The sequence below is a fragment of the Sorghum bicolor genome, chromosome 7, assembly GCF_000003195.3.
Source record: "Sorghum bicolor cultivar BTx623 chromosome 7, Sorghum_bicolor_NCBIv3, whole genome shotgun sequence".
NCBI classification, from domain to species: Eukaryota; Viridiplantae; Streptophyta; class Magnoliopsida; order Poales; family Poaceae; genus Sorghum; species Sorghum bicolor.
Window position 1 is genome coordinate 58960446 of NC_012876.2, and position 27078 is coordinate 58987523.

General features: G+C 41.3%; 3 protein-coding genes across 8 annotated transcripts; 1 reads left to right on the top strand and 2 right to left on the bottom strand.

The window, feature by feature from the left end:
- On the top strand, positions 5667-11043 carry LOC8083535 (pentatricopeptide repeat-containing protein At5g65560). Of its 5 annotated transcripts, none has more exons than XM_021464477.1 (5): positions 5667-8124; positions 8407-8503; positions 8600-8735; positions 10221-10328; positions 10414-11043. In XM_021464477.1, exon 1 carries the CDS (start codon positions 5840-5842, stop codon positions 8063-8065), a length of 2226 nt encoding a protein of 741 aa, XP_021320152.1. In that variant the 5' UTR covers positions 5667-5839; the 3' UTR covers positions 8066-8124; positions 8407-8503; positions 8600-8735; positions 10221-10328; positions 10414-11043. The 5 variants fall into 5 exon arrangements, with proteins under 5 accessions (XP_021320152.1, XP_021320151.1, XP_021320155.1 ...); XM_021464476.1 differs by having other exon boundaries at positions 8610-8735; XM_021464480.1 differs by having other exon boundaries at positions 8610-8735; positions 10224-10328.
- Positions 12306-17887, bottom strand: LOC8083536 (protein DJ-1 homolog C). 2 transcript variants are annotated; one of them, XM_021464481.1, is made up of 9 exons: positions 17558-17887; positions 17271-17471; positions 16764-16913; positions 16464-16643; positions 15563-15640; positions 15000-15200; positions 13992-14129; positions 13408-13908; positions 12306-13097 (listed from the first exon to the last, which is right to left on the bottom strand). In XM_021464481.1, the coding sequence occupies exons 1-8, from the start codon at positions 17771-17773 to the stop codon at positions 13696-13698; spliced, it is 1377 nt and encodes a 458-aa protein (XP_021320156.1). In that variant the 5' UTR covers positions 17774-17887; the 3' UTR covers positions 12306-13097; positions 13408-13695. The 2 variants fall into 2 exon arrangements, with proteins under 2 accessions (XP_021320156.1, XP_002445630.2); XM_002445585.2 differs by lacking the exon at positions 16464-16643 and having other exon boundaries at positions 17558-17883.
- Positions 18184-26397, bottom strand: LOC8080672 (DEAD-box ATP-dependent RNA helicase 16). Its single transcript, XM_002445586.2, has 15 exons — positions 26078-26397; positions 25395-25559; positions 24790-24879; positions 24546-24674; positions 23788-23888; positions 23267-23381; positions 22852-22983; positions 22100-22165; positions 21433-21654; positions 20921-21016; positions 20662-20799; positions 19477-19559; positions 19129-19166; positions 18819-19039; positions 18184-18530 (listed from the first exon to the last, which is right to left on the bottom strand). The coding sequence occupies exons 1-15, from the start codon at positions 26300-26302 to the stop codon at positions 18453-18455; spliced, it is 1899 nt and encodes a 632-aa protein (XP_002445631.1). The 5' UTR covers positions 26303-26397; the 3' UTR covers positions 18184-18452.

A 27078-nucleotide genomic window follows, 5' to 3' on the forward strand; every position in this document is an offset into this window, starting at 1 on the left:
CAAACCACCTAAATAATGCAAAGGGAGAAATGAGAGTTAGAGAGTAAGAAATCCACCTCTTGCAATGCCCCCCTTCACCAAATAAAAGGGCAAAAAGTTTTCCCCTCTAAAATATTAAATATTAGGGTTTTGAGGTCAAAACCCTAATAAATGAAGAAGGAGCCACGGGGAAGAAGAAGGGGGTCGGGCTGTTGCTTTTATAGGCGCAGACTTAACGGTGGCGGGCAATTTAAAAAACCGCCACGGTTAATGAACAGTTAACCGTGACGGTCGCTGTAAGGTGGCCGCCACGGTTAAAGCGTTAACCGTGACGGTTCGCTTAAGCTGCCCGCCATGGTTAAAATATTAACCGAGGCGGTTTCTTTAAATCAACCGCCACGGTAAATGCTTTAACCGAGGCGGTTTGCTTACAACAACCGTCACGGTTAACGTAAGATTAACCATGGCGGTTTGCTTACAGTGACCGCCACGGTTAAAGAGTTATCCATAACGGTCGCCCGGCTGGCAGCCCAGCCCAGGTTAACCGAGGCGGGCCGCCAGCCGGCCGCCTCGGTGGCTCAAAACCAAATGTCTCGTAAATTTTTTTTGAGTAGTGTGGGTGGGCTCGGAGAAGGCTATAAGAAATCTTACAGGCAGAGGTTGTATTATGAAACTTGCTCTAAAGGGGTGGGGGTGACCGCGGGGGTGCTTGATCGAGGTTTTGGTGGGTGTTTTGTTGTTGGAATTTTTTTCGAGAGAGGTAGAAAATTTTCTTGAGTTGTGGAGCGGTATTGGATACCACTGAAATGAAAAATACAAGAAACTATGCATTGTGTTCGTGGTGAAAATATGAGTATGGTGTGGTATGTTTCCCTCGGTTTTTAACGAGGGCGAGTTATGACTAAAGTATTTTACTACCACCTGCAGTCCTGCACGTGATTTGAATGTGGCATCGTCAACTTGTGTTGTGACAGTAGACAACTTGAGTTGAGTGTGACATCAACCTGTGTTGTGACAATAGACAACCCGACGGGGCTGGCGCGGCGCGGTGGGTTAGGGTTTAGCTAAATTTGCTAGTCAAAGTACTATCTAAATTTACTGATTTAGCTACTCTCTAAAATAGATTTGACAAGAAAATACTAAAGTACTTCAACAGACTCTGTATTGAATGGCTACTTAGATACGCTATCTAAAAGTAGAGAGCGAGGGAGGTGAGATAGAGAGCTACTAAATTTAGATAGTCATTTACAAAGTCTATTGGAGACGTTTTTCTTTCAATAATAGCTAAATTTACCTTTACAAAATGATTTGACTAATCTCTTGGAGATGGTCTAATGTTTTTAAATTTCGATTAAATTTTTTCCAAAATTTATACAGTTGGTCTTGCTAAGAAAGGAAATTCTGCATTGCTAACTCTGCCTCTTGTTGGCCCTAGTAAGGCGCTCGGCACACAAATCATAGCTGTTGCTTTATATTATCTTTCATAACGGCATATGTGAGTAGTTTAAATCAAATTTCTTTCATAATGGCAAATGTGAGTAATTTTAGTGCAAATAATTAGAAAAATATTAACACTTATCTCTCCAAATAAGTTTAGTATAAAGTATATTTCATAATTAATCTAATAATGATACTTAGTTGATATTATAAATATTAGTATTTTTATATATATTTAACCAAACTTGAAATTGATTGACTCAAAAAAAACTATAATTGCACTTTTTTTGGAGGAAGGGTGTAAAATCCATCTTTAAGCTTAAGCATTTGAAACACTATTTTTATAGACAGATATTATCAATTGTTGTTAACCTCAGTCCTATAGATATAGTATGTGCTATATTGAGTAATAGAATTGTTTAAACAATTTAAGTCTAAGCTAATGCAACAAATTTAATTGATATAAACTATATAGTGCAAAGTTAACTGGCGAGCTTACGGGTCCATGAGTATGGATAAGTTTTTTTTTCGAAAGTGGATAAGCTTATTTTTTGCAAACTCACATACTGTACATCTACATGTATCATTGAATTTAGAAAGCTACCCCCGCGCTCAGGCCAAAAGAATGGAACGCATCTGTGCCATCTGATTTTTCCCCACGGGCACATACGTATTTTTACCGTTGTCATCTAATGTTCGTTATCACGAGACAGATTAGAAAATAAGATAAGTCCTTTATTATGAAACAGGAGCATCTGTCCAGCAATTTAGTATATATATTTTAATTCTAATATCATTAACGATTTAACGGTAGTAGCTATTGGATATATTTTCAAAAATAAATACTACCTAAAGCAGCTGTTATAAAAAAAGAATGCAGGGCGTGCTACATGCTCCCTATCGCCTATGCTATTCATTATCGCAACGGTATGTTCAAAACGGTTGTTCTGTACGGCCAAACAGGAGTAATTAACTAAAAAAACTCGACCAGATGGAGAGACGTCTCCCTAATTTTCGTCTTAAGAAGACGGTGCCGTGACTCAAACTCGGACTGGCTCAGCCAACGATTTCTTTGGTGTATTATGCTGACCAGTTACACCGTGAGAGTGTTGGAAGAAGTAATTAACTAAAAAAAAATCAGCAACTAAAACTTTTTCTTATAGAGGTGGCTCAATCTACAGCCCCACTACAAATCGATCTAAACCGAGCCATTTCTAGAAAAACCATTCATATGAAGTTTGTTATTTTCAATTGCGTCTAAAATAGGAGCTACATAACAAAATTTAAAATTTTCAAACGACCTCAGATAGAGAAAGATAAAAGCTAAAGTTGTAGATCTTGAAGAATTTTACAGCTTTGTAGTTGATAACTCTTTCATTTGAAATCGTCTATCTAAGCAAAATTACCTTTAAAATTTACCACATTTGGAATTCAAAACTTTTAAATAACCTTGGACGGAGAAACGACCAAACTAGAGTTGTAGATCTCGAAAAATTATACAAATTTGTAGTTGATAACTTTTTTATTTAAAATAATATATCTAAGAAAAATTACATTTAAATTTCTCTCATAAATTTCAAACTTTTTAAACACAAAGTCGACCAATGAGTCGAAGCCGGTGCCAAGGATCTCGGTTGGCTAGCTATGGAGTATTAGCACATTACCGCCCACTTGTGCCAAGGTCAGGTGCTCCAAAACTCTTACCGTGTGTTTGGTTGGAGAGCAGGGCGAGCCGGGTCGGAGCGAATCCGTTTCTGTGGCTGTTTGGTTGGAGGATGGGAGGGTTGGATTGGCTCCAGGGTGCGGGTTAGATTCGTCCGTCAAAATCTAGCGGACGGAGCCGCTCCAGCCGAGTTGGCTCCCACCAAACACTAAATTCCTTCAACCAAACACTGAACGGAGCCACTCTGTCCCTAATTCTTCAACCAAACACTAAAATGGGTTGGCTCCGTCCCCAAAAGCAGAAATGTAACCGAACACTGGACGGGTTGGCTCCGTCCCTAAAAACTGGGTTGGATCCAACCCAACCCACACAACCCCCAACCAAACACACGGTTGGTCGTTGAGGGGGATCCAAAGTGTCAACATGTAAACAAATTTTTCTACCTTATTAAAATTCAAGTCGTTTTAGACGATGAAATGGTTTTCAAAACATAACTTTGACTTCTTTATATTTATAAAAATATTTATTAAAAATATAAAGATAGTTTTAGAAAGTACTTTTTAAAACAAATCTGTTCGTATAGTTTTTATATTTCTAAATTTATATTTTCAATTTTTTATCAAGCATTGTCCAAATCCACGATTACTAGTATGGAGGGACCATAAAAGATGCACAAGTCTTTTGCTAAAAAATTATTATTAATATTATTAATAATAATAACTTTTACAAGTAGTATATTGCCCGTGCTAACGCTATGGTGACATTTAGAAAAAAATTACAAAACTAAAATAAATCATAAAATAAAAAACAAACCTACCGCACTAACAAAAAAGTCTATATGAAAATTACGGTTCTTCATTTGGAAACATATATTTGGTTTTAAGTTTTAACAAATGCTATGTAGAAAAGTTGAAAAACACAACTGATCTACAAAGTTTCAAGAAATTTGCAGTCTTAAATACTGAACCAGGAGCAAAACCACAAATTAAGGCCTAAATATTGAAGACTAAATTAGCACCAACTTTTATAATTTAGGAACACATTTACCATATCAAAACTTAGCAATCACCAGATAGAATATTTTACTATAAGCAATTTGTATAATTGTATTGCACAAATACTCAAACTGAGACCATTCCAAGTCTTGATAAATTAATCTGCCAATCCGGTGAATTAGACTAAAAAAGCTAATGAGCCCCATCTATTTTCACATCAAACTGGTTCTGTTATTCAAGTGAAATAACATACTACATGAACAAACTCATACAAATACTAAAGTCATTGACAGGATATTACTTCTTTATAATCTGAAGCAGGAACTATGGAAGATAAAATAGATGGAACAATCAAATGCAGCATAGAAAAAAATCAGGAATCTTCTCAAGTTGGTATGGAATCCGCTTGCTATGCCACCATGGTGAAGAAAGCAGCAGACACCCCCTTTACTGCTATGATATAAAGATTTATTTGGCAATCATTGGTTTTAGCAAGTCGTTATTTATTTGGCAAGTAAAAAAAAAGATCTCTCTCCAACAATTTAGTATTCTAACTTGGTAAAATCACCATAAGCGTGGTTTTTTTCCTAGGGCTATTTGCAAAGTGAACACAAAACTTTCTCGTAATTAATCAAACTCAAATAAAAAATTCTTCTTTCTAGAAGTTTTACAAAGTGAACACGGTAAAAAGTTTCTATTTGCATGGATGCCCTTCTCTCCGTCTACGACGATGGACGGACGGAGCACGGCGATGGTCTCGCGGCTCTGGCACCGGCGTCGGGCGTCGCGCTTGTGGCCGGCGGCGCGCCGGGCGGTGGCCGGTGGCCGGGTGAGCTGCGCCCGCGCTCGCGGCGGGAGGCGCGCGGGGCGGCGGGTGGCAGGCGATGGTTGGGCAGCGCGCTGCGAGGACGGGCGGGCGGGCGAGCGGACTGGCGCAGCTCCAGCGGGCGCGGCGGGCGGCGCAGCATCGGGGCGGGCAGCGGCAGCCGAGCAACGGCGCCCGGATGAGCTGCGGCCTCGCTCGTGGCGGACGACGGAACCGCACGCGCGTCGGGCTTCGCGCTCGTGGCCGGCGGGCGGGGGCCGAGCAGTGGCGGGCGGGTGAGCTGCGGCCGTGCTCGCGGCGGGCGTCGCGCTCGCGTCGGGAGGCGCGCCGGACGGCGGGTGGCGGGCGATGGTCGGGCAGCGTGCTGCGAGGACAGGCGGGCGAGCAGACGGGCGCAGCTCCGGCGGGCGCGGTGGACGGCACAGCACCGGGGCGGGCAGCGGCGGCCGGGTGAGCTGCGGCCGCGCTCGCGGCGGGCGACGGAGCCGCACGCGTGGTGAATTTGTGTGATGTGTGATTGACGCGAGGCTGAGGGTGTGTAAGTTCGTGATCATACTTACTTATAATCTGGGCCGTTAAATTTGTAGGATATGTGCTGTGAGTCGTTGATCTTGCGGGTGGAATTTGTCTGAAGAAGATTTCAATTATAGTAGAGATACTTCATGAGTAGTGGAAGTACACTATGGCCAGATCAAGGTTGTTCAAACGATTCTTGTCACGAGGGGAAAAAATGGTTGTTCAATCGAACTGGATCGGCTCAGGAATTCCCAACACCGGGCCCATTTTCCAGTCTCCTGAGTTCCTGACTACACTACCCTGGCGGCCTGGCCCTGGATCCGCCTCCCGTCTCTGACCTCCCCACCTCGCCGCCGCCGCCGCCCATCTCCATCAGGCCCGGCATCCAGCAATGCCCGCCGCCACGCCATAGCTCACCGCGCGATGCCCTCGCCCGCGCCCACGGCGCTGCCCCGTCTCCTCGCTGCCATCTCCGCCGCCGCCTCCTCGCCCACAGACCTCCGCCGCCTCTCCCGCCTCATCCTCTCCCCCTCCGCGCCTCTGCCCCCCATCCGGTGCCTCAACACCCTCCTCATGGCGCTCGCCCGCCAGGGCATGCTCTCGGACATGGAGTCGCTCGCCGCCCGCATGCCCGCCCGCAACCTCCACACCTACACCACCCTCATCAACGCTTATTGCCTCGCCGGCGACCTCCCCGCCGCCAAGCGCCACCTGTCCTCCCTCCTGCGCGCCGGCCTCGCGCCGGACTCCCACGCCTACACGTCCTTCGTCCTCGGGTACTGCCGCACGGGGCTGCTCGCGCACGCCTGCCGACTGTTCTTGCTAATGCCGCTGCGGGGGTGCGCCCGCACCCCGTTCACGTACGCGGCCCTGCTCCAGGGGCTATGTGGCTCTGGGATGGTGCGCGAGGCGATGGCGGTTTTCGCTGGGATGCGGCCTGATGGCTGTGCCCCTGATTCGCACGTCTACAGCACAATGGTGCACGGGTTATGTGGGGCAGGACGAGCTGGAGAGGCAGTTGCTCTGCTCACAGAGGCAATGGAGAAGGGATTTGTGCCGAATGTTGCTGTATACAATGCTTTGATCGATGGCTACTGCAGTACTGGGGACTTGGAGCTCGCAGTTGACGTCTTCAAGGGGATGCAGAGTAAAGGGTGCTTGCCGAACGTCCGCACTTATACTGAGCTGATATGTGGGTTTTGCAAGTCGGGGAAAGTAGAGAGGGCCATGGTACTATACAGTCGGATGGTTGAAGCAGGTTTAGCTCCAAATGTGGTGACATACACAACCTTAATTCAGGGGCAGTGCAACGAGGGGCACTTGGAACATGCTTTTAGGCTGCTTCATTCCATGGAGGCTAGTGGGCTGCTCCCTAATGAGTGGACTTGCTTAGTGCTGATTGATGCTTTGTGCAAACGTGGGAGAATTGAGGAAGCTCAGCAGTTTCTTGGGTCTCTTGTTCAGAAGGGAATTAAGGTGAATCAGGTTATCTACACCAGTATGATAGATGCATTGTGCAAGGCGGGGAACTTTGATGGTGCTCGTAATCTGATGCAGAAAATGGTCACAGAAGGGTTTGTGCCAGACGCCCACACATACAGTTCGCTTATTGATGGACTATGCAGGGAAAATAAGCTGTCGGAAGCAATATCGCTGTTGGATGATATGATTGAGAATGGAGTACAAGCCAATGCCGTACCATTTACCATTCTAATTGATAAGCATGTCAGGAAGTTTGGGTCTGATTCCCAAAAAATGATATCTGATAGGATGGCTGTGGTAGGTGTTAAGCCTGACGTTGTCACTTATACAGTATTTATACGCTCCTATTGTCAAGAGGGAAGGATGGAAGATGCTGAATCCATGATGGTTCAGATGATCGATCATGGTGTTCGCCCTAATTTAGCCACATATAACACATTGATTAAAGGATACGCAAATCTTGGGCTAGTCAGTCAAGCATTTTCATCTTTTAAGAACATGGTTGATAATGGATGCAGGCCAAATGACGAGTCTTACACAGTTCTCCTTGGACTGCTACTAAAGAAAAATTCATACCATGACTTAGTTGCCAATTCTATTAGTGTATGGAAAATAGTTGACATGAAAGTTCTCGAGGAACTTTTGGAGGAGGTGATTAAGCTTCAGTGCACCTCAGCCAGCTATATTTATGATTGTCTTATTAGATGTTTGTGCAAAGTTGATAGATTGGAGGAAGCAAAAAGTTTTCTTGTAGGGATGCTGAGTGCTAACTTGACCCCAAGTGAGGATGTATATACTTGTATGATAGAATGTTGCTACAGAATGAAACTGCTAAAAGAAGCTTTAAGGTTTCTTGATTCAATGGTGGAAAGAGGCTATCTACCACGTTTAGAATCTTATAGGTTTATTATTTGTGCTCTTTGTGAGGAGGGAAGCTTTCATACTGCTAAAAGCATTTTTGGTGACATATTATCAAAGGAATACAACTGTGATGAGATTGTTTGGAAGATCTTGATTGATGGCTTATTACAAAACGGAAACACTGCTGACTGCTCCCGTCTGCTATCGTTCATGGAGGAACGGAATTGCCGTCCTAGTTCTGCAATATATGCTAGGCTTACTGGTGAAATAACAGTTACAAGTGAAGCTCAGGAAATTGCTACATGAATATGGACAAACCGATCAACCTTAGTATTGGTGTTGATGGGTCCATGAATCAGTACAAGGTACAGGCTTAATGTGCTCAAACATTATATATATTCTTTCTTTGTGTTTTGGTTAGCATTGGACTACTGTTAATAAATGTTCATGATAAGCATTGATTCTTGAATTCGTCTACAGTTAATGTAGCAGAATTCCCTATTGAACTAGGTAGTTTTAGAGGGCTTAAATATTGATAGCTTCATTCTAATGTTATTTAGCACACAGTGCATTCAACCTTATTTTGTTTGCTCAATTTCTCAAGGGGCATTAATATCCTTTTGAAATATTGTTTTCTGCTTGTGCAGATGGGCGAATTGAAAGCATAAAAGACTTTGGCACTAGCAGTGCCCCTGTACTTGTGAGGAAGGATGTGGCAACACAAACAGGCCCTGATATAAGCAGGTCCTCTTCTCCCAGCATGAGATCTTCATTTTCCTGTTCACTATCGGTGCAACAAGTCAAAAAGCTGGAGGGTTGTTTCTCTAACCTTGAGATTAGGGATGCACAGGTGGATGATCGGGTGACTCTGGCTAGGTGGTCCAAGGCCCGAGGTTCTGCAAAAGGCAACAGATATTATAGTGGAAGAAAAAAAACTATGGAATCTAAATCTTCTGAGTGTTACGCGTATATCAAAGTAAGGGGCTGCTATTGCTGTTAATCCTTTTCAGATAAACTTAGTTGTTTGACAGGCCTTATCCAGGCATACCATTATTCTTATGCACTATATTTTTCTTAGACTAACTCATACCATTATTTCTGTGCACTATCTTTTTATTAGACTTACTTTTTTTCTTCAAGAAGTAATAGACGTACGACCTCTTCATATAGAACTGTGCAACATATTCTCGTATTATCTCGTCTAATATGTTAGCCTGCTGACGACACAGAGGCCAAGAATTTTCTTCCATTATCTAAAACGAAATATATTGTAGCCTGCCTTAAATTTGGTCTTCTCATAGTGCATTTTACAATTCATTTCTTGGGTGATCTTTTGCAAAAGAGCAAAGCCCTTGTCTACCCAAAGAAAACTAGGCCTACTCATGCACTTGAGGGGGCCAATGGTGATTCAGCTCCGCGCAGCAGCAAAATGGTGAGGTATTTGGCCCTGACAATGCTCCAGCTCTGGGCTTCACCTTGTATTTCCAAGATAATTTGGACAACAGATTTAGAGGATAGATGAGAGGGACCCCGACTGTTTTGATCTTTCCAAATGGCTCAGATCATGAGCGTGGTGAGGATCACGTTCTGTAAGCTGCAAATACATGTCCTCCAAGTAGGTGGAGGTCCAGTTTACAGGGAGAAACGGACCATGACCAATACAAGAACTAACCCTTCACCATATATACCTTTGACTACCGAATATTTCTAGAAAATATGTGAAGCTGTCTCCTGGCTCCTTTCAGTGGCAGATCCCATGTTATTCGCCCTAAACTTTTGAGATAAACAGATAAACTCCAATACTCCGCTATATACTATGCATTTGTCATGAAAATTGCACCAAATACTTCAGATTTCTAGTTTAATAGTGAGAACAGCTTGTTGCACTTTAGCTTGTATGAATTTCAGTAGATATCCGTAAAATGGTTAAAAGAACCGTGTTATGCCATCAATTTTGCCCGCTTTCTTTTTGTTATTATCGAAATCTGAAATAGTGAAAATCCTGGGTCCGCCATTGGTTCTGTTCATGAGTGCAGAAGTAGTTCTTGGGCTAACTACAGTTTTGGAGCTGGTTGGTAATTCATTTCTTGGGTGATCTTCAAATTCTTTATTTCCTGTTACTGACATTCAGTTTTGTGAAGTGCATTTATACTCATTCTAAAGGACTTTCTGATGCAATTAGAAGAATGAGGGAACTGCTTAGCTAATATAATGGTCCCCAACAAACCCATATAGTTGAAAACTAAAGTGAGCTGTAGGTACATGGATAATGTCAGTACATATTTTGTACAGCACCATTTGCAGCTTCTGGTCCCTTTTTCACCTGTTCTGTAAAATCTGCAGTTACTTCTTATCCCTTGTGGATGGTCAATCCTCAAGTATAGGGATTTGAGAAGCTAATGAAACTGATAAATTTACCATGTTCCTTCAAATGCTGATGGATGTGCTTGCTGTTTGTTAGAAGGATTGATGGAGAGGAAGCAAAAATGATTGCGTGGGAGAATATGAAGAAAGCAAAAGCAGAAGCAGCAATACAAAAGCTTGTGCTATGCTTATTTCTCGTTTCCAGGTTTATTTTTTCTTCATTTTTTATGCTTCATTCCTGTTTCCTTGGCTAATAGGAGGTTTGATATCCACTCATACATGTAACGCAGGAGAATTTTCAACAGCCTCAGGTCTGGTCCAGGAAAAATGCAGGTGTTACACAGCACGTCAACTGTGAATCATGGTCAACATATTTCAGGAGTATCAAAACAGCGGCACATCTCAAATGGGTTATGGATGAATGCTTCATATGTCATACTTTCTAAAGATAGAGGCTGTGTTTGGTTGAGCTCAAGTGCTTGCCAACCAAACAGGTGAAGCTGCCTTTTCAACTGCTTTCGTATAGTACAGTTTTGGAAGCACGTTGGATCCTGTTTTTTGGCTTTTGATTTTCTACTTTTCGAAATGGGTGGATATAGAAAGCTGCTTCACAGAAGTTTAAAGGGAGATAGAGGGGTAGATTTCATACTTGTTTCACCCAAATAGTTAACAGCTTATCAACAACACATAGTTCCAAGTCTTTCACAACACATAACTTTTTCACAGCTCATGGCTAAACCAAACAGGCCCATAGTTTCATGACCAGTCAGATGAATCCAGATTTTATCATTGATGAATAGCATTCACTACTATTGTAGTTGCCGATATGTCCTTTCATTTCTGCATATATTTGTTTGCAACGACTGTCCAAAGTTTCTCATGATTTACTATATAATAAAAGTAGCAGGGGTTCTGTTCCACACAATATTTGTGTTTTGTCTAAAAAATATCATGACAATATGTATTTTCATCATATTGTGTTACATGTCAAAACTGCTCCACACAAGCGTCACATGGGATGAAAACCAGGGCAATGTTATTGTGGATTTGTGTTTTATCCAATGTTTTCTGATTGGCTGGTCAATCCTGGTCTGGTCGACCTGGGACCGACCAGGCGATTAATCGCGATTAATCAGCGACCAGGTCGATTAATTAACCCTGGTCGTCCCTGGTCGTCCAGACATATCAGCTGGTCGACCTATATATATACCTCTATATATACACTATATTATACACAATAAAGGAAGCATCAAGACTGCGGCCTTGTTTAGATGTGAAAAGTTTTTAGATTTTGACACCGTAGCACTTTCGTTTTTATTTGACAAATATTATCCAATCATGGAGTAAGTAGACTTATAAGATTCGCCTCGCGATTTACAGACAAACTGTGTAATTAATTTTTGTTTTCATCTATATTTACTGCTTCATGTATATGTCGTAAGATCCGATGTGACGGGAATCTTGAGAAGCTTTTGGTTTTTGGGGTGAACAGGCCTGCATTACTATAAACCAACATTTCTCTTCATCTTCAACTTGTGCTGGCGCCTCTAGAACAGTCCTTGAACTCTTTTTGATGTAAACCAACATCTCCTTAACTATTTCTGGAGAACTGGGACAACCAACAGCATCTCCATACCCCCCTCACATATTTACCTAGTCAAAAAAGCCTAAAAGTAGAGGACACAACCTAGTCGTCTATGTCCTAATCGTCAAGTGGACAACTAATCGGACGACCAGGTTTCTGGTCGGCCTGGTCGGGTCGAACCTTCTAATCGAGCACTCCTAACCGACCAGAACGATTAATCGCAATTAATCGGACGACCTGAAAACATTGGTTTTATCCAGTTTTAACAGTTATAGGGAGAGGGAGTGTCCAATTCTGTAGTTTAGGCAAGTCGGACTACCGTGATGATGGCTTTATTACTCAATAATCTAATAGCCAAAGATCTAGGGCTGAATTGATGAGGATACGTACGTGGATGAGCTCGGTAGTCTTAAATCACCATAAAAATTCGTAGAAGATCTCAACCTTACATGTCGAAAAACCCCCAAAGTCCAAACCTTGACAGTGTAGATCAGCGCCGCATGCCCGCATCACAACCTTACAGGCCGCAGCATCATGCTCTTTTGGTCTTTTTTTGCTACAACAGCGTCAAAAAAAAAATATATGGAGCCATTGTGGTTCTTGGATAATACCGGCGTGCCTTTGTTTAGAAGCCCACTCAATTGAATTATTTTCTGCAGAAACCAGAAAGTAAGTGTTTTATGAACCTCTCATCAAACAACGGATCGGCCTAATCCCAGGTCCGAGACCTGTGGAATAACCTCGGGAGTTCAGGCCTCGCTCCACTACTTTCGTTCGCCCGTGTGACAACGAGAATTGGTGGTTACTGGTGTCTGACCACATAATAGCAACAGTTCCTCTTCTGGTTGTGTACAATTGCAACGATTTTATAGAAACTATCAGAGCATTTCAGATAACATTCCAGTCTGAGATCTGGGAACCATATTATAAATTGGTCAGGAGCACGACGCTTGGCTTCGCCCCAAAAATTAATCTTGTCAAAGCGTGAAGACAGCAAGCAAAATGGCCAATTCTGTTACGCTAACTGCATTTCAAATTCAGTAACTGGTGTTAGTTCTTATAGTGACAACCAAGTGAGCACATGTCCCGCTTTAACCCATCGAGCTAAAACCACAGTTCATCAGTAATACACACACAAAGAGATTAAACTGACTTCCAATAAAATACCGCAGCGCAGAAGTACGGATGCAATTAAATACTGATTCAGTTGTTAGCCTGCACTCCTGAAACCCAGTTTCTGGGGAAGTCCGGAATTAGATTGCCAAGCTTCTCAGATGAATTCACAGATGGGAACATAGCAATATAGCATGATGGCAACATCTAAGGCCGTCAGAGTTCAAACCATGGAAAATATGCCTGACAGTAAACTTTCCTCTGAACGCACATAACCTGCATATAGCATACACTGTCAGTTAAATTCCAGCAAATGGTTTTCATTTGTGTAAATTTTAAAACATGAGATTCCTCAAAAAAACTTGAGTGCTGGAGGAAAGGGCGCATGCATTATTTCAATAGTGAGATATCGCCAAATTGTTGTTGAGCTCAAGTTACAGATATATGTTGTCTATTTTTTTTTTTTTAAAAAGCGTTTATGTTGCCTTTGTACAAAAATATGTGTTTGTCCTTAAAAAAGTTCAGCCAAGAAAAGATTGTGTGTGGAAACAAGGATTCATGTCTATCAACATCAAATAGAACTTACCAGTTAGCAATCGTGTCATTTATCCACCATTAAATCATATCAGGAAGCTGATGAAATGACTGCCACTGAAGCTTCCCAGTGTAAATTTGGTCCATCCCAACATATATCGTGGATCTGGAGATTTCATTCCAGCTGTCCAGAAAGGCAACAATAGAGGAATCTTTTGCTATCCCAAAAGCTTCAGCTCACCTTTTATCAGAAGCATAGATAGCCAGATCTTCAATTACAGCCATAATGTGTTTCATTAATCCTTATTGCACATTTCGTAATTTCAGCAATTCTTGGGGTTTAGCTCTTAGGGTACTCAAAAACTATTCCATTCGCCACAGCTTTGGCTCGTCCATGACCAAAAAATTTCCTGATGATAGCTAGGGCAAAATCAACAACTGTCCCAAGCCCCTTGCCAGTGATCAAATTTCCGTCGATCACAACCTTTGGTTGGTCTATAACTTGGCATGTGAGCTCACTGGCTACGGCATGATGAGCTGTCACTGTTTTATCCTAAGGTTAAAAAAAAAACCCAATGTCAATTTCCATTTCAAGGAAATATGATGTGCCATGAGTTTTTAGTCTTAGAATTTCACCTCAAGTAAACCTTGCTGCTGCAGAACCTTCAGAGCAGAACAAACCCCACCATACATCCTGCCAGCTTGCATTTGTAGGTTGAGTAACTTCTTCAGAATTCTGGACCTGTGCAGCCGCTCAGCTCCAGCAGGTCCTCCCTGGATTATGAAAGATGAAGCATATAAAAATGAAACAAGAATAAAAGAACAATACAACAAGTAGCTGCACACAATTGAACAGCATAAATTTAGTCGGTTTTGCATTTATAAAGCCCAAATACTAAGTACAGAAAAATAGTTTCAGAGCAAGATAGAGATTCATAATTGAAGTATACACATGATTTATCTGATAAATATACAGACATTGCTATGGACAACCAATATGCTGAGATAAAACAACACTAGAAACTAAACCGTCTAAACGGGACTGAAATCTCAAAGATCAATGTGCTAGTAGCCAGTACAACTGATTGTGATACCATTAAGAACTATAAATGACATCTAAAAACCAGGCGCTATGTAAGAATGTAAGAATGAAGATTCTCTTGTTTTCAGCTTTCTTCAATTGGATCCTTTCATAGTAAACTAGTTATCCAGGCTTATGCAGTGCAATTTGCACCTAGTATGCCAAATCTCTCCTATTAAACAATGCATATTTGTATAAACCGATGAGCACACAAAAATAGCATATTTTCACATTCTCTACCTTCACTAGAAACATAAGACCTCAAATAGAACATATAAGGTGACTATATGCACTCCCTTAGGTTGTGCTGCAGGCTAAACCTAATACAGGCAACCAATCAGACCCCATATGAACTCCTGTACAATATGGCATGCACTTCAGAATGGCCTTGCTTTTTGTTTTATCAATAAACATGACATCATCAAAGGAATGGAATAATATGGGTCGATGGGGACAATTTTGTCCCACGTCTATGAATCAATTAAATGGCAGATATATTACTGAGATGTGTGTCGCCATTTATGATCATCCAAATAAAAAAGATGAACTGCAAGAGAACTTACAGGAAGCACGATTAGATCATATATTGAATCAGAGGCACTCGTAATGCTTTTATCAGCAACAATCTTCATCCTTTGAGATCCAAGAATAGTTAGAGATTTTTCAACTGACGCTAATACCACATTTATCTTTGCCCGTCTTAAAATATCAACCAGAATTATGATCTCCATCTCTTCAGACCCATTTGCAATTGGAATAAGAACCTGTTTCCGATGTTAAATCAACCTCAATGTTATAATAGAACAGCCAACACTCTAGCATAGGTGAAGCCAATCATATCATTCCATGAAATGTTCATGGATATGAGTATGACTAGAATTCCCTAGAGGACTAGATATAATAAAAACGGCAATCCAGCATTTGAGCAGGAACAGAGAGATCAACTACATTAAGTATAGCAGGCCAAATTGTACAGTAATTTACTCTGATGTAGTGATTTTTAAAGATAATAAATGCCTAGATTAAAATTATATTTTTCGTTTAAGCATGATGCCCTCCACATTGTGACATAAAATCCTTGATAAAGGATGAACCCATGTATAGCATGCAGTTTGAGGTGACTTACCTCAGGATTGCGATCAAAAGACCACTCAAGTTCATTGACTTCTGCACTCCTCTCAAGATCGTCGTGAGTTTGTGCCATCTATAGGGGAATATACAAAATAACCATCAGCATTGATAAACAAAAATTGAGTAGTTTGAGTAGACAGTAGGCGCGAACAAACTGAATTTAAGGGGAGAACACAAGAATGAAAAGGATGAATTATGTGTCTTAGATTTTATTAGTTTAATATGGTAGGCGAGTAGGACCATGACCTTAACCACCACAACTATCAGACTGAATTTCTATGTCAAACAACCTAATCAGCTAAAAGGAAATAACTCCCACAGGGAGAACGCCCTCCCCCCTCTCTGGGGCTTTGTCCTAAGAGAGGGGAGTACCAAACCCTTAAAGGCTTATTTGGCTGCACTCTAACCACATGTATTGGGGGTGGAAAACTAGTTAATTTTCCACACAAACAAACAAAGCCCTCAAGGGGGTCCTGGAACAAGCCTCTCAACTGGAGAATCTACAAATAGATATCCTCAGTTCTCTAATCAACAAAAGGGCTAAAAAAAGAAGAAAAACTCAACCTAGCACCTCTGTGGCATTGCATTAAGAAGAAAATTATCGCGCACAGGCTGAGAAACACCCTGAAGGCCGTCTGCCCTGGACATGCCACCAAGGGCCCAGGATACATGCCTGCAGCCATGTGCATCTCGCTGAAAGCGATTCAGGTGGTTACAAGTATAACTCAGGAACACAAATGACGAGTGGTGTTTTGAACCTAGGCCTATTTAAGTTCGCTCCCACAGGGAGTCGAAAGCAGGATCTAAGGTGCTACTATAACCATAAGGCTACAGACCCAATCGCTTAAAGGTATTATATGAAATAAAAAAAAGTATTAAAGTTTCTTTTGACAAACCAAAATCCTGCCCATATCTTCAGCTGTGTGAGGCCCAAACATTTGCTCAACAAATGATAAAGCAAACTCAAATGCTGTCCCTGGGCCACGACTTGTAGTAAGCTCTCCTGAAACCTGAACATTTGATTCAACAGCTCGGAATGCAGGGAGATCTCCTATAAAAGATGGGTGGCAGGTGATCTTGTAAAGAAAGAAGTAAAAAGAAAAAAAACATTGTCACTACAAAACCCAAATATCAGTTTGCGTTCAGAAAATCCAAATATCAGTAGACTAAATTTATCCATACAGCAAAGTGGACACCTTTTTTCTCCTGTGGAGACCCCACGGCATTAGAACAACCGCTGGTGCGGCACATATAGCACCATACAATCTTTTCTCCTCAGCCTGTCTAACTGTGATCCTCTGAAGGATGTCACTGTCTCTCAACCGCACTGAACCAGGCATTCCTCCCTGGACACAGCAATGCATGAATCAAACATGGTATTTTGCGCACTGCCAGTAAAAGTGATGTACACATGTAACACCACAGAACCAAAAGGTGAGACCGTGAGAGATTGACCACTCATCATAACCACGAAAATTGAACAATCATGGAGAAAATGGCGCCGGAGTGAAGTATTGTCATATTACTACTTTTTTGTTTTACGAAAGATTGTCAAAATTTCGTTGTTGTCAAAATACATATTAGAACGGTTGACACTCTTTTGAGAATCATTTCTCTTGCTAATTCCTATCCTCAATGCACTAAGCTCCACAGCAACCATTCATGCCACGTATAGGTCAGTAAAAGAAGAGAGAGTGAGTTACCGGGAGAGCCACAAGATCGAACACTTGGTCAGCGCAGGAGGCAATGTGCGTGTCCGCGACGATGCGGGAGCCGCAGGACGCCTCCACCTCGAGGCCGTCCTCGACAGAGGCAAGCGTCACGTCAGCGCCAGCTCTCCGGAGGACGCCGGCGATGATGACCGCCTCCATCTCCTCCGTACCCATGGCGACGGGCACGAGAACCTTCATAGTAGAGAGAAGGCGCGGAAAGTTAGCCTCGAGGTCGGTGCTGTCAGCGAGAGGGGTACGGTGGCGAATGGAGACCAGACCTTCTTCTTTGGACAGGAAGGCGAGGAGATGGCCGCCGCTGCCGTGTCGGACAGCGACGAGACGGCCGCTGCGGCGGCGGAGAGCTTGGAGGGCGCCCGCGCCAAGGAGCGCGGTGGTGGTGATCTAATCGTGGAGTAAAGGGAGCAGTTCTTTGAGTTCAGGGGTGACCGTAGCTCCATGGCAGCAGGTGCAATCGTGTGCCATGGAGAGAGCATCGACGAAGGCCGGGTCGTAGGCGAGGCGCGGGGAAGATGACGGGAGACGGAGAGGCGAGTAGGCGTTTGGATATGGGACAGAGATATGGATGGGAATGGGATATATCGGAAACGGGCGCCTCGGCCCTCCTGGAATCGTAGGTACAAAAATGCAGAGTTCGAAGCCAGAAATTCCATGGAGCATGCAATATAATGGAACAGGTTTCATCATGCAATGGAAGGAAACTCATTGTTAAAACTTTTTTTTCCCAAACGTGTGGTCATAATTTTAGTAGAAATAGTAGGAGATTGCTATATTTATTCGCCAAATCAATTAGTGCGAGCAGTGGGCTGCAACCGATCCTTAGCTTTTCTTCGTATCAGATTTTACATGCAGCACAACTGCACCAAGTCAATATAAACAATTGGTGTTTGATAGACCAGTCGCGTTTGGTAAAATCCTGTTTGGTTGCTTACATAGTTACATTGTGTTCTATGCAGTCACTTCCATGTTCTAAAAAAAAGTTTCATGTTTCTAGCTGGGAGGAGTTTACGTACGTAAATATACATCAGGCAATAAATAAAAAAATACTCCTTAGCTACGAGTGTCACCGACACAACAGTTTGTCATGTGTCACCGATACATCAGTTTGTCATGTGGCTTAAAACAAGAAAGCAGCGAGCTCCTTGCAAACTAAAATCAACTTTCGGCCTTCCTACTCTTCTTTGTTCTACCTGGTTCTCCCTCTCTATCTTTCCTCCGTCTCCGTCGTTTGCCCTGCCAGCAAACAAGAAAATCAAAACATGAAAGAATTGCGCTCTGCATCATTCGACGGATTGAACAAAAGACCAGATCTAGAGGCACTATCAAGACTATTCTCGCTCTATATATGTTTCTCTAGTCGCTTGTAGCAAGTTTGAGCAACTGTCAACTTGATGATCAAAGAAGAAACAAGCCACGAAACTGAAGTTTCAGGGCAGTTCACGAAAGCAGACCATGCCTGGCGTCAAGAAATGCATTGAAGTTTAATCAGAAATTTTGAAGCCATTGAATGGGTAATCGCACCTCAGCAGAGAAAGTCTTAAGAGGGTCTCTGCTTTTCCCTGATCCTCCCTTGAACCCCTGTCTTTTCCGCCTTTGGGGCTTGTCGATACCCATAGCAGCCCTGGAAAGTTTGACAACATTGCTCGCCTCTTTTGTTTTCGGATCAATTAGGTAGTCAGGGACATCACGCAGGTGTGCAGGAATTTCCTTGTTGCTTAGCAACTTATCGTGCTTGAGCAAATCTGCAAAGGAGAAATAAAACATCCATTATGATTGCTTAGACAGGTTATATACAAACACAACTATTCTGCACAAAACTTGTAAATCTTACCAAGGTCCCTTGGATTCTCTTCAAAATGAGACTTCAATCTACAAGGTAAAAAAAATGCATGACTATTAGGGAAGGAAAATATTATTGGCACAGAAATGGATTGAAATGAAAAATGATCTTTTGTTTCATGAAAAAGATGTACAATTTCATATATTTGATGTTCTCGATTTCTCAGCAAGAAAGCACAGTTTATTAATATCTAGCAGTATACCGTCAACAAGTAGAGTTTTTTTTTTCTTTTCTTTTTCCGAAAAGAACCAGTAGGTTGGTTTCAAGATATTAAACTATCATTATGCAATTTGTATTCTACCAACAATTTAGCTGCTTTAGTTGCAGCAAGGATCTTACTTCTCAGAATTAAGGATTTCATTCTTTATGTCTTGCCGACGCGCTTCCTGTATATCACGTGTTGTCACACTCCTTGCAACATCCTGTAAGGGTAGCGCTAGTTAACAATAGCCATCCAATCAGTACTGCTGCTTGAGTATATAAAAAAACAGCAACCATGCCAGTTGCGAGAATTGTATCAAAAAAACTTCTGAAAAAAAATGCTAGAAGCTAGCATGTTAGCACAAGATCAAGTACACATTCAAGATAACATGCTCTGCACCAACTACTAGCTTGCCAGGAAAAGGCAACAGTAGTTTTTTAGCCAATCAAATGAATTTTCCTTACCAGGCAAGAAAGGGCCAAGAGCCCAAGACTTTTCTCGAAAACGCAGGAGAGCTGCGCTTCATTATATATAGAAGAAGGAAAAAAGGGGTAGACCCCAAGTACAACCCACACAACACAACACCACTGCACGAATTACAGCACCACACCACCCAACACAACACCACTCACACAAGAAATAAAACAGCTATATATCGCCTGTCAAGGGAAAGTACGACCACGACTAAACAGCCACCAAACTGCTACAGCATAACAGGGGGTTGAGGAGGTGGGGCAGTCAAGAAAGACAGCCCACGGGCCCCAGCCCCAGCCCACAACTGACTCTCCTCTAGAGCAAGGTGAAGGGCGGTACTCAAGTTAGGGTTATCTCCATCAAACACACACCTATTACGATGATTCCATAAGGTCCATGCTCCAAGAATTACAAGAGAGTTGAACCCCTTTTTAGTAAATCCACTAACAGCCTTACTGGAATCATCCCACCACTTATCAAATGATACACAAGAGCCCAAGACTAACACAAACAGATACACCTGAGCAAGATTTCATATTTAATGAGCATGCCCACATATGACATATGACATATCCAGGCTCTAGGCTCTCAGTATGCGACAAAGGTTTATATACATAGTATCTACTTGACTAATAAATGACAAGAATCAACTGAAAACTATGCTGCCAACTGCATTGGACACTATTACCAGATCAGCATGCCTCACTCAAATACTAGCACATCCTCACAAATAAAAAGTTCCATACAATCTATGCTAGCATCAAGATTCATAGATGGACAGAAACGGAAATATAGAATATGCACAAAAGATATTCGAATATATAATCCGCAACAGATATATTGCAGACCTGAGCCCTATACCGTAGAGACTCAACAGCATCTTTTGTAAGTAATGGGAAAGGTGAAATGCAGTCCATATCTTTCTTTTCGACATCTTGCAACATATGCTCAATCTCTTTAAAAGTACTATCCTCTTCTTGTGAAACCTAAAGCAGCAATTGCCAAACATATGGACATAAACATCAGAACAAATAAGAACTTTGCAACATGTCAGTTATTTCTGATGATAAATTTATATGAATAAACCATGTATATAATTAAACTTACAAGCGATATGGATGCACCAGTCTTATTAGCTCTACCTGTTCGCCCTACTCTGTGAACATACCCAGCAGCATCCAGAGGCATGTCAAAATTGACTACCTAAAAAACAGGGTTTGACAAATTTTCATTTTCTGAGTGACCCATCCTAATTTCGAGCTGTTAAGCCATAAAAAAGGATGACAAAATCCGAATTTCTTTATAGATCTTTCTAAAGAGAATAATTGATGAACCATAGACCAGACACTCAAATTGAATTCTTCTCTCTTTTATTTCAGAGAGAACATAGGACGACAATTTCTCTACACAAAATTCAGCATCTACAGCTCATGATGAGTGATATAACTGTGAGCTCCAAGATAAAATATAGCAAAACTGCCAACAAAACAGAAGACATATTGACCCAGCAGTTAACCTAAGAAATGTTCTCAGCTACTGACTTAATCGCAACAAGGTATGTAACAGTGATACAGTGCCTCTGAATCTCTGATGATGATTAGATCAATATATTAACTTACTGTAAATACATTTTTGAAGTCGATTCCTCTGACAACTCCAAATTCGGCATCTAAAGTCTGTTGCAAATGTTTGCGGGACACCTTTGACTCTTTCTCGTTTTCCTTATTGGTTTGCTTCTCCCGTTTGCGGGACAGCTTAGGCTCTTTCTTGTTTTCCTTCTCCTCCTTTGTTTTAGTATCATCCGTTGCTATCAGATAATCAAATAACCTCGCGTTGAATGCCTAAAAAGAAATACACAAACAATTTAAATTGTTTCTGAAGCCACCTTGTCAACACAAGGTAGTAATCTGTGCAAGTTTCTAGCAAGTTTCTAGCAAGTTTCAATATCAAAGTTTTAATACTATTTAACTGGTAACCTTCCATAATGACTTTTCTGTTACTCAACAATAAGGGTCCAAGACTAAACCAGAGAACAGGAAAGATATTGCTATTCACGCAATAGAGATATATACTAGCCAGTAGCCAACAGTTAGAAACAAATAAAAATGGCAGAGTTTGAGACAAGTGCTTTCATAAAGCACAGGTACATAATTTAACAAGCAATCTAAGGAGCTGAAGGGAACCTATCTCAGGGGTCACGTAATAACCGAGCTGTTACTTCATTTATCCATTTATTAAGTTCTTGTAGTTACAAATAATTTGATAAAATCCATGCAAAAATGATACCTCTATAATATGTAGTCGGGAATTTTGTGGCAACTCAGCATTCAAAACTGCAGATCCTATCCCAAACTGTATAAAGCAGAGCATATTCATCATAGGATTGTTAATACTACAAATGAAGTGTACGTTAAAAATAGAAACCAGATAGAAGCAAGAGCAAAGAACAACATAATATGTGAACAAAGGCAGTTAAGTGAACAGTACACTCATAGAAACAATCATAGCATAGGCAAAGTTTGTATAGCATTATCCAAAAAAGTCAGTACAAGATGTAGCATTATCCAAGGTGTGAGTGTGTGGTATTGTATGGGGGGTTCTTCCCCCTTTGCTCTTCTTCTTAATATAATGATACGCAGCTCTCGTGCATGTTCAAGGGGGGAAAAAAGATGTAGTGCCAATCCTTCAGTTATTTTTCACAGGACTTGCCTAACCTGGTATCTTATGGTTATCTGAAGGGACAAATGAACTTAGTGACATAGCAAGAGAGTCAATTGTGACATGATTGTATGCTCAACTTTATATCATCAAATACAGAAGGAACAAAGAAAGTGGTTGACACCAAAGTAGGTCACAAGATCAATAACTGCAGAACATAAAGTCCAGGTTATCTCAAACAGGAATTCTAAGAATCAATCAATTCAGAATATGTTGAAGTTTTTTTTTCAGGTATCAAGTAAATTAAAATACCTTTTTACAGATCTAGGTGACCAATCACATTTTTAGCGTAGTGACACAAAGGCAGTGGTTTGATTTACCTTTTCCAAGAACAGTCGTAATCTGAATGCCATATCAATTGAGTTCACAAATATAAGAACTTTCTTCTGAATAAGCTCGAACTTCAAAAGTGCAAGCATATGAAGCATTTTATCCTTAGCGTCACATGAGATCTGTGGGCAAAAAATGAATGATAAGTAATGAGCAGGAAGAAATTGATGTGTAAAAGTCCATGTAACTTCAGCAAATACAAATATGGTTTTTTTTTCAAATTAAAATACGTCCATAGCTTAAGAATGTCCCCAGATAAGGGACAGACAGGAAAATGTAACCTTATCGCACATGAGAACGTTTGGTTTTCCAGTAAGTGTTTTGGAACCTCCAAGTTGCAATGGTAATATGAAAAGGAGAACAAGTACATATATGTCAAAAGAACAGGCAGCAGAAGATACTTGCCCAAAACTGCTGAACATTTTTGGGGATCATGTCATCCTTTGTTCCACCAACCTCCGAAAGAGTTAGAATAAATGGGTTATGCAGAAGTAGCTTTGTCAATTTGTCAACATCAGAGCTGCCATACAATCAAATTTCAGTATCACCAAATAAATGGAACACAGATGCAAGCAAGGGCCCAAGTGAATCAAACTACTGATGTTCTCTCTTACCAAGGGAAAACAATAGCATGGATTCCACTTCCAACATTTACATGTCATGCATTTAAACAATTAAACTATGAGCAGAGTCCCCGTCAAGAGAAGCAACAGCACAAACAGGTCTAACAGCAACCACCCACTTAACCAGCATGATAAATAAACATTATAAATTGTAAACAGCAAAAAAAATCAGAATTTCAAGAGTAAACCATCTGGGCCAAGTATTTATAAAATAATGAAATGCTTAGAGAAATCGTAAATGTAGGGCGCAGAGTCAAGATTTAATGGATAGCTGCAGAAGAAGGAATATTGACCAGATTTGACCTTGAAGTTGCAGACATCAGAATGGACTGACAGCTTCTCGGGATATGTGGGATGAGAGCTTTCAAGTCATCTTCACAGCGGTAGGATAGAAGAAGGTCAGCCTGGGAACTAACGATTGGTAGATTAGTAACTTCTTCTGAAGGAACTTGCCTGAACATTATGATTAACACACAGAAAAGGTGTGGAATCGATATACATCACTTCAAAGAATAATGTTGTACTCCCTACCTCAACCTTTCTAAGGCATATTTTAATGCAAAAATAGTTTGTAATTTGACCAACAGTTAGTCAAATTAAATGTATGTTTAGAGTATAAGTCATATCAATATATTCATAATTTTGATGTGTTTTTTAGTAACTGAAAATATATTGTAAAAGAAACTCAAAGGTTAAAATATGCTTTTTCAAGACTTTCAATACCAACATACACCCAAGTACCCAACAATGATAAACAGAGGATGTACATGGCAATGCAGCTTTTAAGAAAATGTCACCAGAATTTTGAAGTATGATCTCCAATTCTTTACAATGGCACAAATCAAAATCATCATATGCACAAATACACGGGAAAAAAATCTTTAACTCAATTAAGAAAAATGGAATAGCAGAAATTTCTTTTCACTATTTCATAGACTAGAAAAGAGAATATAGAACCACAAATTCAACGCTGGCATTCTTCTTTATGTTGCAGGGCCCATGAAATATGTAAATGAAATAAAATGAAAGTAAAAAAATTATGAAAGACAACTGAAGTGCACCTCATCAAAAATCATCATTGAAAGTGACTCTTTAACTGAAGGTCCACGGATAATTCCCTTTGATATGCATGTTGCAACACAAGCTGGAGTTGACACGAGAATATTAGGCGGACCAGACAATGCAACAGTCTGCAAATAACAGGCAAAAGTAAGTTAGTTACTTGAGCTAATAGACATAATAATAATAACAATACATGGATACCAAGTGGACAAAAATAACTGGAACAGAATAGAATTGTCTCACAATGTCCTTATCCGACATGCTCGCGGTAACTTGCACAACCCTCAATTTGCATGTACAGAACTCAAGGAGAGATAATGCCTCGTTGTAAACCTATATCAAGCAAGTAATGACAGCAGTGTTAGCTTCCCTTTTAGCAATAACAAGGGGAAATAAAATTATATCATACCCACATGATATTAATAGGGCAAAGTAAATTATATCAAAATAATGGATACAAAAAAAAGGTGGCACTTCACTCATCCAAAGGGGAATCTCCATCCATGCACCACTTGAGGTGCATTTTCACCTGTACCACTCAACTAATCAATGACATGGAGTCTGGTTCTAAATGTCACTGAAATATGCTGATTATATGAAAAGTACATATCAAGTGGTGGTGCAGATGAAAATATTCCATATCCAAATATAATCCAATCAGCTACTACATGCATGTTTCATAGTCCAAGAACTAAAGAAACCTTGCCATTGAATAGCATACAATTCATATGAATCCTTATGTATCCAAGTGAGATGCAAACCATAACTACTACAGCTAGCATTAAAAAAGAATTATACCCAAACTTAGTCATAGAATACTCACAGAAAAGTAAGCTAAGGTTCACTACCTGCTGGCATAATTCTCGAGTAGGAACCAGGATGAAGGCGTTTGGTGCAGGTTTTCGGATACGCCCTTCTGAGGACAACTTCAGTAGTTCATGCAAAAGTGGGAGAAGGTAGGCAAAGGTCTTCCCAGAGCCAGTCTTGGCCTTTGCAACCACATCCTTCCCTTCCTGGAACCACAATGTTCAGTTGTTGACCAGAGAACTACGGAAAACAAAAATTGTTGCACAAAAACTAGATAGCTATCCTGCTGTACAATAAATAGGCCACAACAGTTTTTGCACCTGATCCTTCTTGTGTTGTGCTTGGCTAAAACTAAAGTTAGCATTGGGTCATCTTTGATGACAAAGAAGTAGGACATAGCAGTTTTTCCAGGCAACTGGCACTAATCTCATTCTCAGGAGTTCACCATATTCAAATAATCAGCTAAGGCACTCGTCAGAATTGAACTTCGTCCAAGGAAGATGGGCTCAAATTCCATAGTTCTTGCATCATTTCCCACTAGTTTCTTACTACACCCTAATAACATAATATGGCAATGCTACAGAAACCGTTGGCAAACACCACCAGACGTCCAGACCCAATCCTTGAAGCCGTTTGGATTGCAGAGGCCGAAAATCTGAACAAAATTCATACGAAGCCGAAAAGCAGCACAGTATAAGGAGCATGGAGGCCATAAACCACGCACCAGGATGAGCGGGATGGCTTCCCGCTGTATCGGGGTGGCCTTGGCGATGCCCTTCTTCCTCAAAGCCCTCTTCAGCTGCTCGTCCAGGCCAAGTTCATCGAAGCTCACCTCCACTTCCTCCTCTTCCTCCTTTCCCTCATCCCTGCTGCAGGCCACAGCGTCCGAGATCCTCTCCTCCTCACGAGCGGTGAATACTTCCTGCCCGGCCTCCTCCGATGTCTCCATCTCACTCTCAGGGCGGCGAGGAGGAAGAGGACGCGGCGGCGGCGCTGGACGGCGGGAGCTAGCGAGGAGGAGGAGGCGGCGGCGGGCGGCGGCAGCGCGGGCTCAACCTCAAGTAGACTTGCAAGCAGCGTGGGCCGAGCCAACGGCCCGCCGGGCTAACCCGTCCACAAGCCCGCTAAACGCCGCAATTGCGACCCAACAACCTAGACGGTTCTAAGCGGCCCACGGATCCTGCTGGTGGCGCCGCACCGCATCAGACATCGGACGTGGATGAACTGCGCTATTTGGTGAAGACAACTGATAGTGAGGGTAGTTCCCACTAAAAATCAAAAACTTTTCGAGATTTCTCGTCACATCGAATCTTATGACACATGGTTGAAGTATTAAATATAGATAAAAACAAAAACTAATTACACAGTTTAACTGTAAATCGTGAGATGAATCTTTTAAGCTTAGTTACTTCATAATTGGACAATATTTATCAAATAAAAACGAAAGTGCTATAGTAGCAAAAAAACAAAAAAAAATTACAACTAAACAAGTCCTGATTTTCCTAAAAAAACTGATATACTGATACATTACATAATCCCAAATAGTAAAACTAGGGCACAACACGTATCACCATCGTATCCAAAAAAGATTGGTAAGAAAATTGCAACTAGTGCCTTCTGGTGTCATGAGCCCCTTTCTCAATGGGTCAATCCTACGATATGTCTCTAGTAGAATCAAAAGAAGACGGATTTACAAGCATCTAGGTTCAATTAGGCTCATATACT

What these genes read in the sequence shown, in the direction of transcription:
- LOC8080672 (XM_002445586.2), bottom strand. Translation starts at nt 26,302, where the DNA reads ATGGAGACATCGGAGGAGGCCGGGCAGGAAGTATTCACCGCTCGTGAG. An exon ending in CTGATGTCTGCAACTTCAAG is followed by an intron (nt 23,382 to 23,787) that starts GTCAAATCTGGT and finishes ATTGTATGGCAG; the next exon opens with CTCTGATGTTGACAAATTGA. An exon ending in TTAAGACTTTCTCTGCTGAG is followed by an intron (nt 18,531 to 18,818) that starts GTGCGATTACCC and finishes GTTTGCTGGCAG; the next exon opens with GGCAAACGACGGAGACGGAG.
- LOC8083535 (XM_021464475.1), top strand. Translation starts at nt 5,840, where the DNA reads ATGCCCTCGCCCGCGCCCACGGCGCTGCCCCGTCTCCTCGCTGCCATC.
- LOC8083536 (XM_021464481.1), bottom strand. Translation starts at nt 17,773, where the DNA reads ATGCTCTCTCCATGGCACACGATTGCACCTGCTGCCATGGAGCTACGG. An exon ending in CTTCCTGTCCAAAGAAGAAG is followed by an intron (nt 17,472 to 17,557) that starts GTCTGGTCTCCA and finishes TCTACTATGAAG; the next exon opens with GTTCTCGTGCCCGTCGCCAT. An exon ending in GTCTCCACAGGAGAAAAAAG is followed by an intron (nt 16,644 to 16,763) that starts GTGTCCACTTTG and finishes TTTCTTTACAAG; the next exon opens with ATCACCTGCCACCCATCTTT.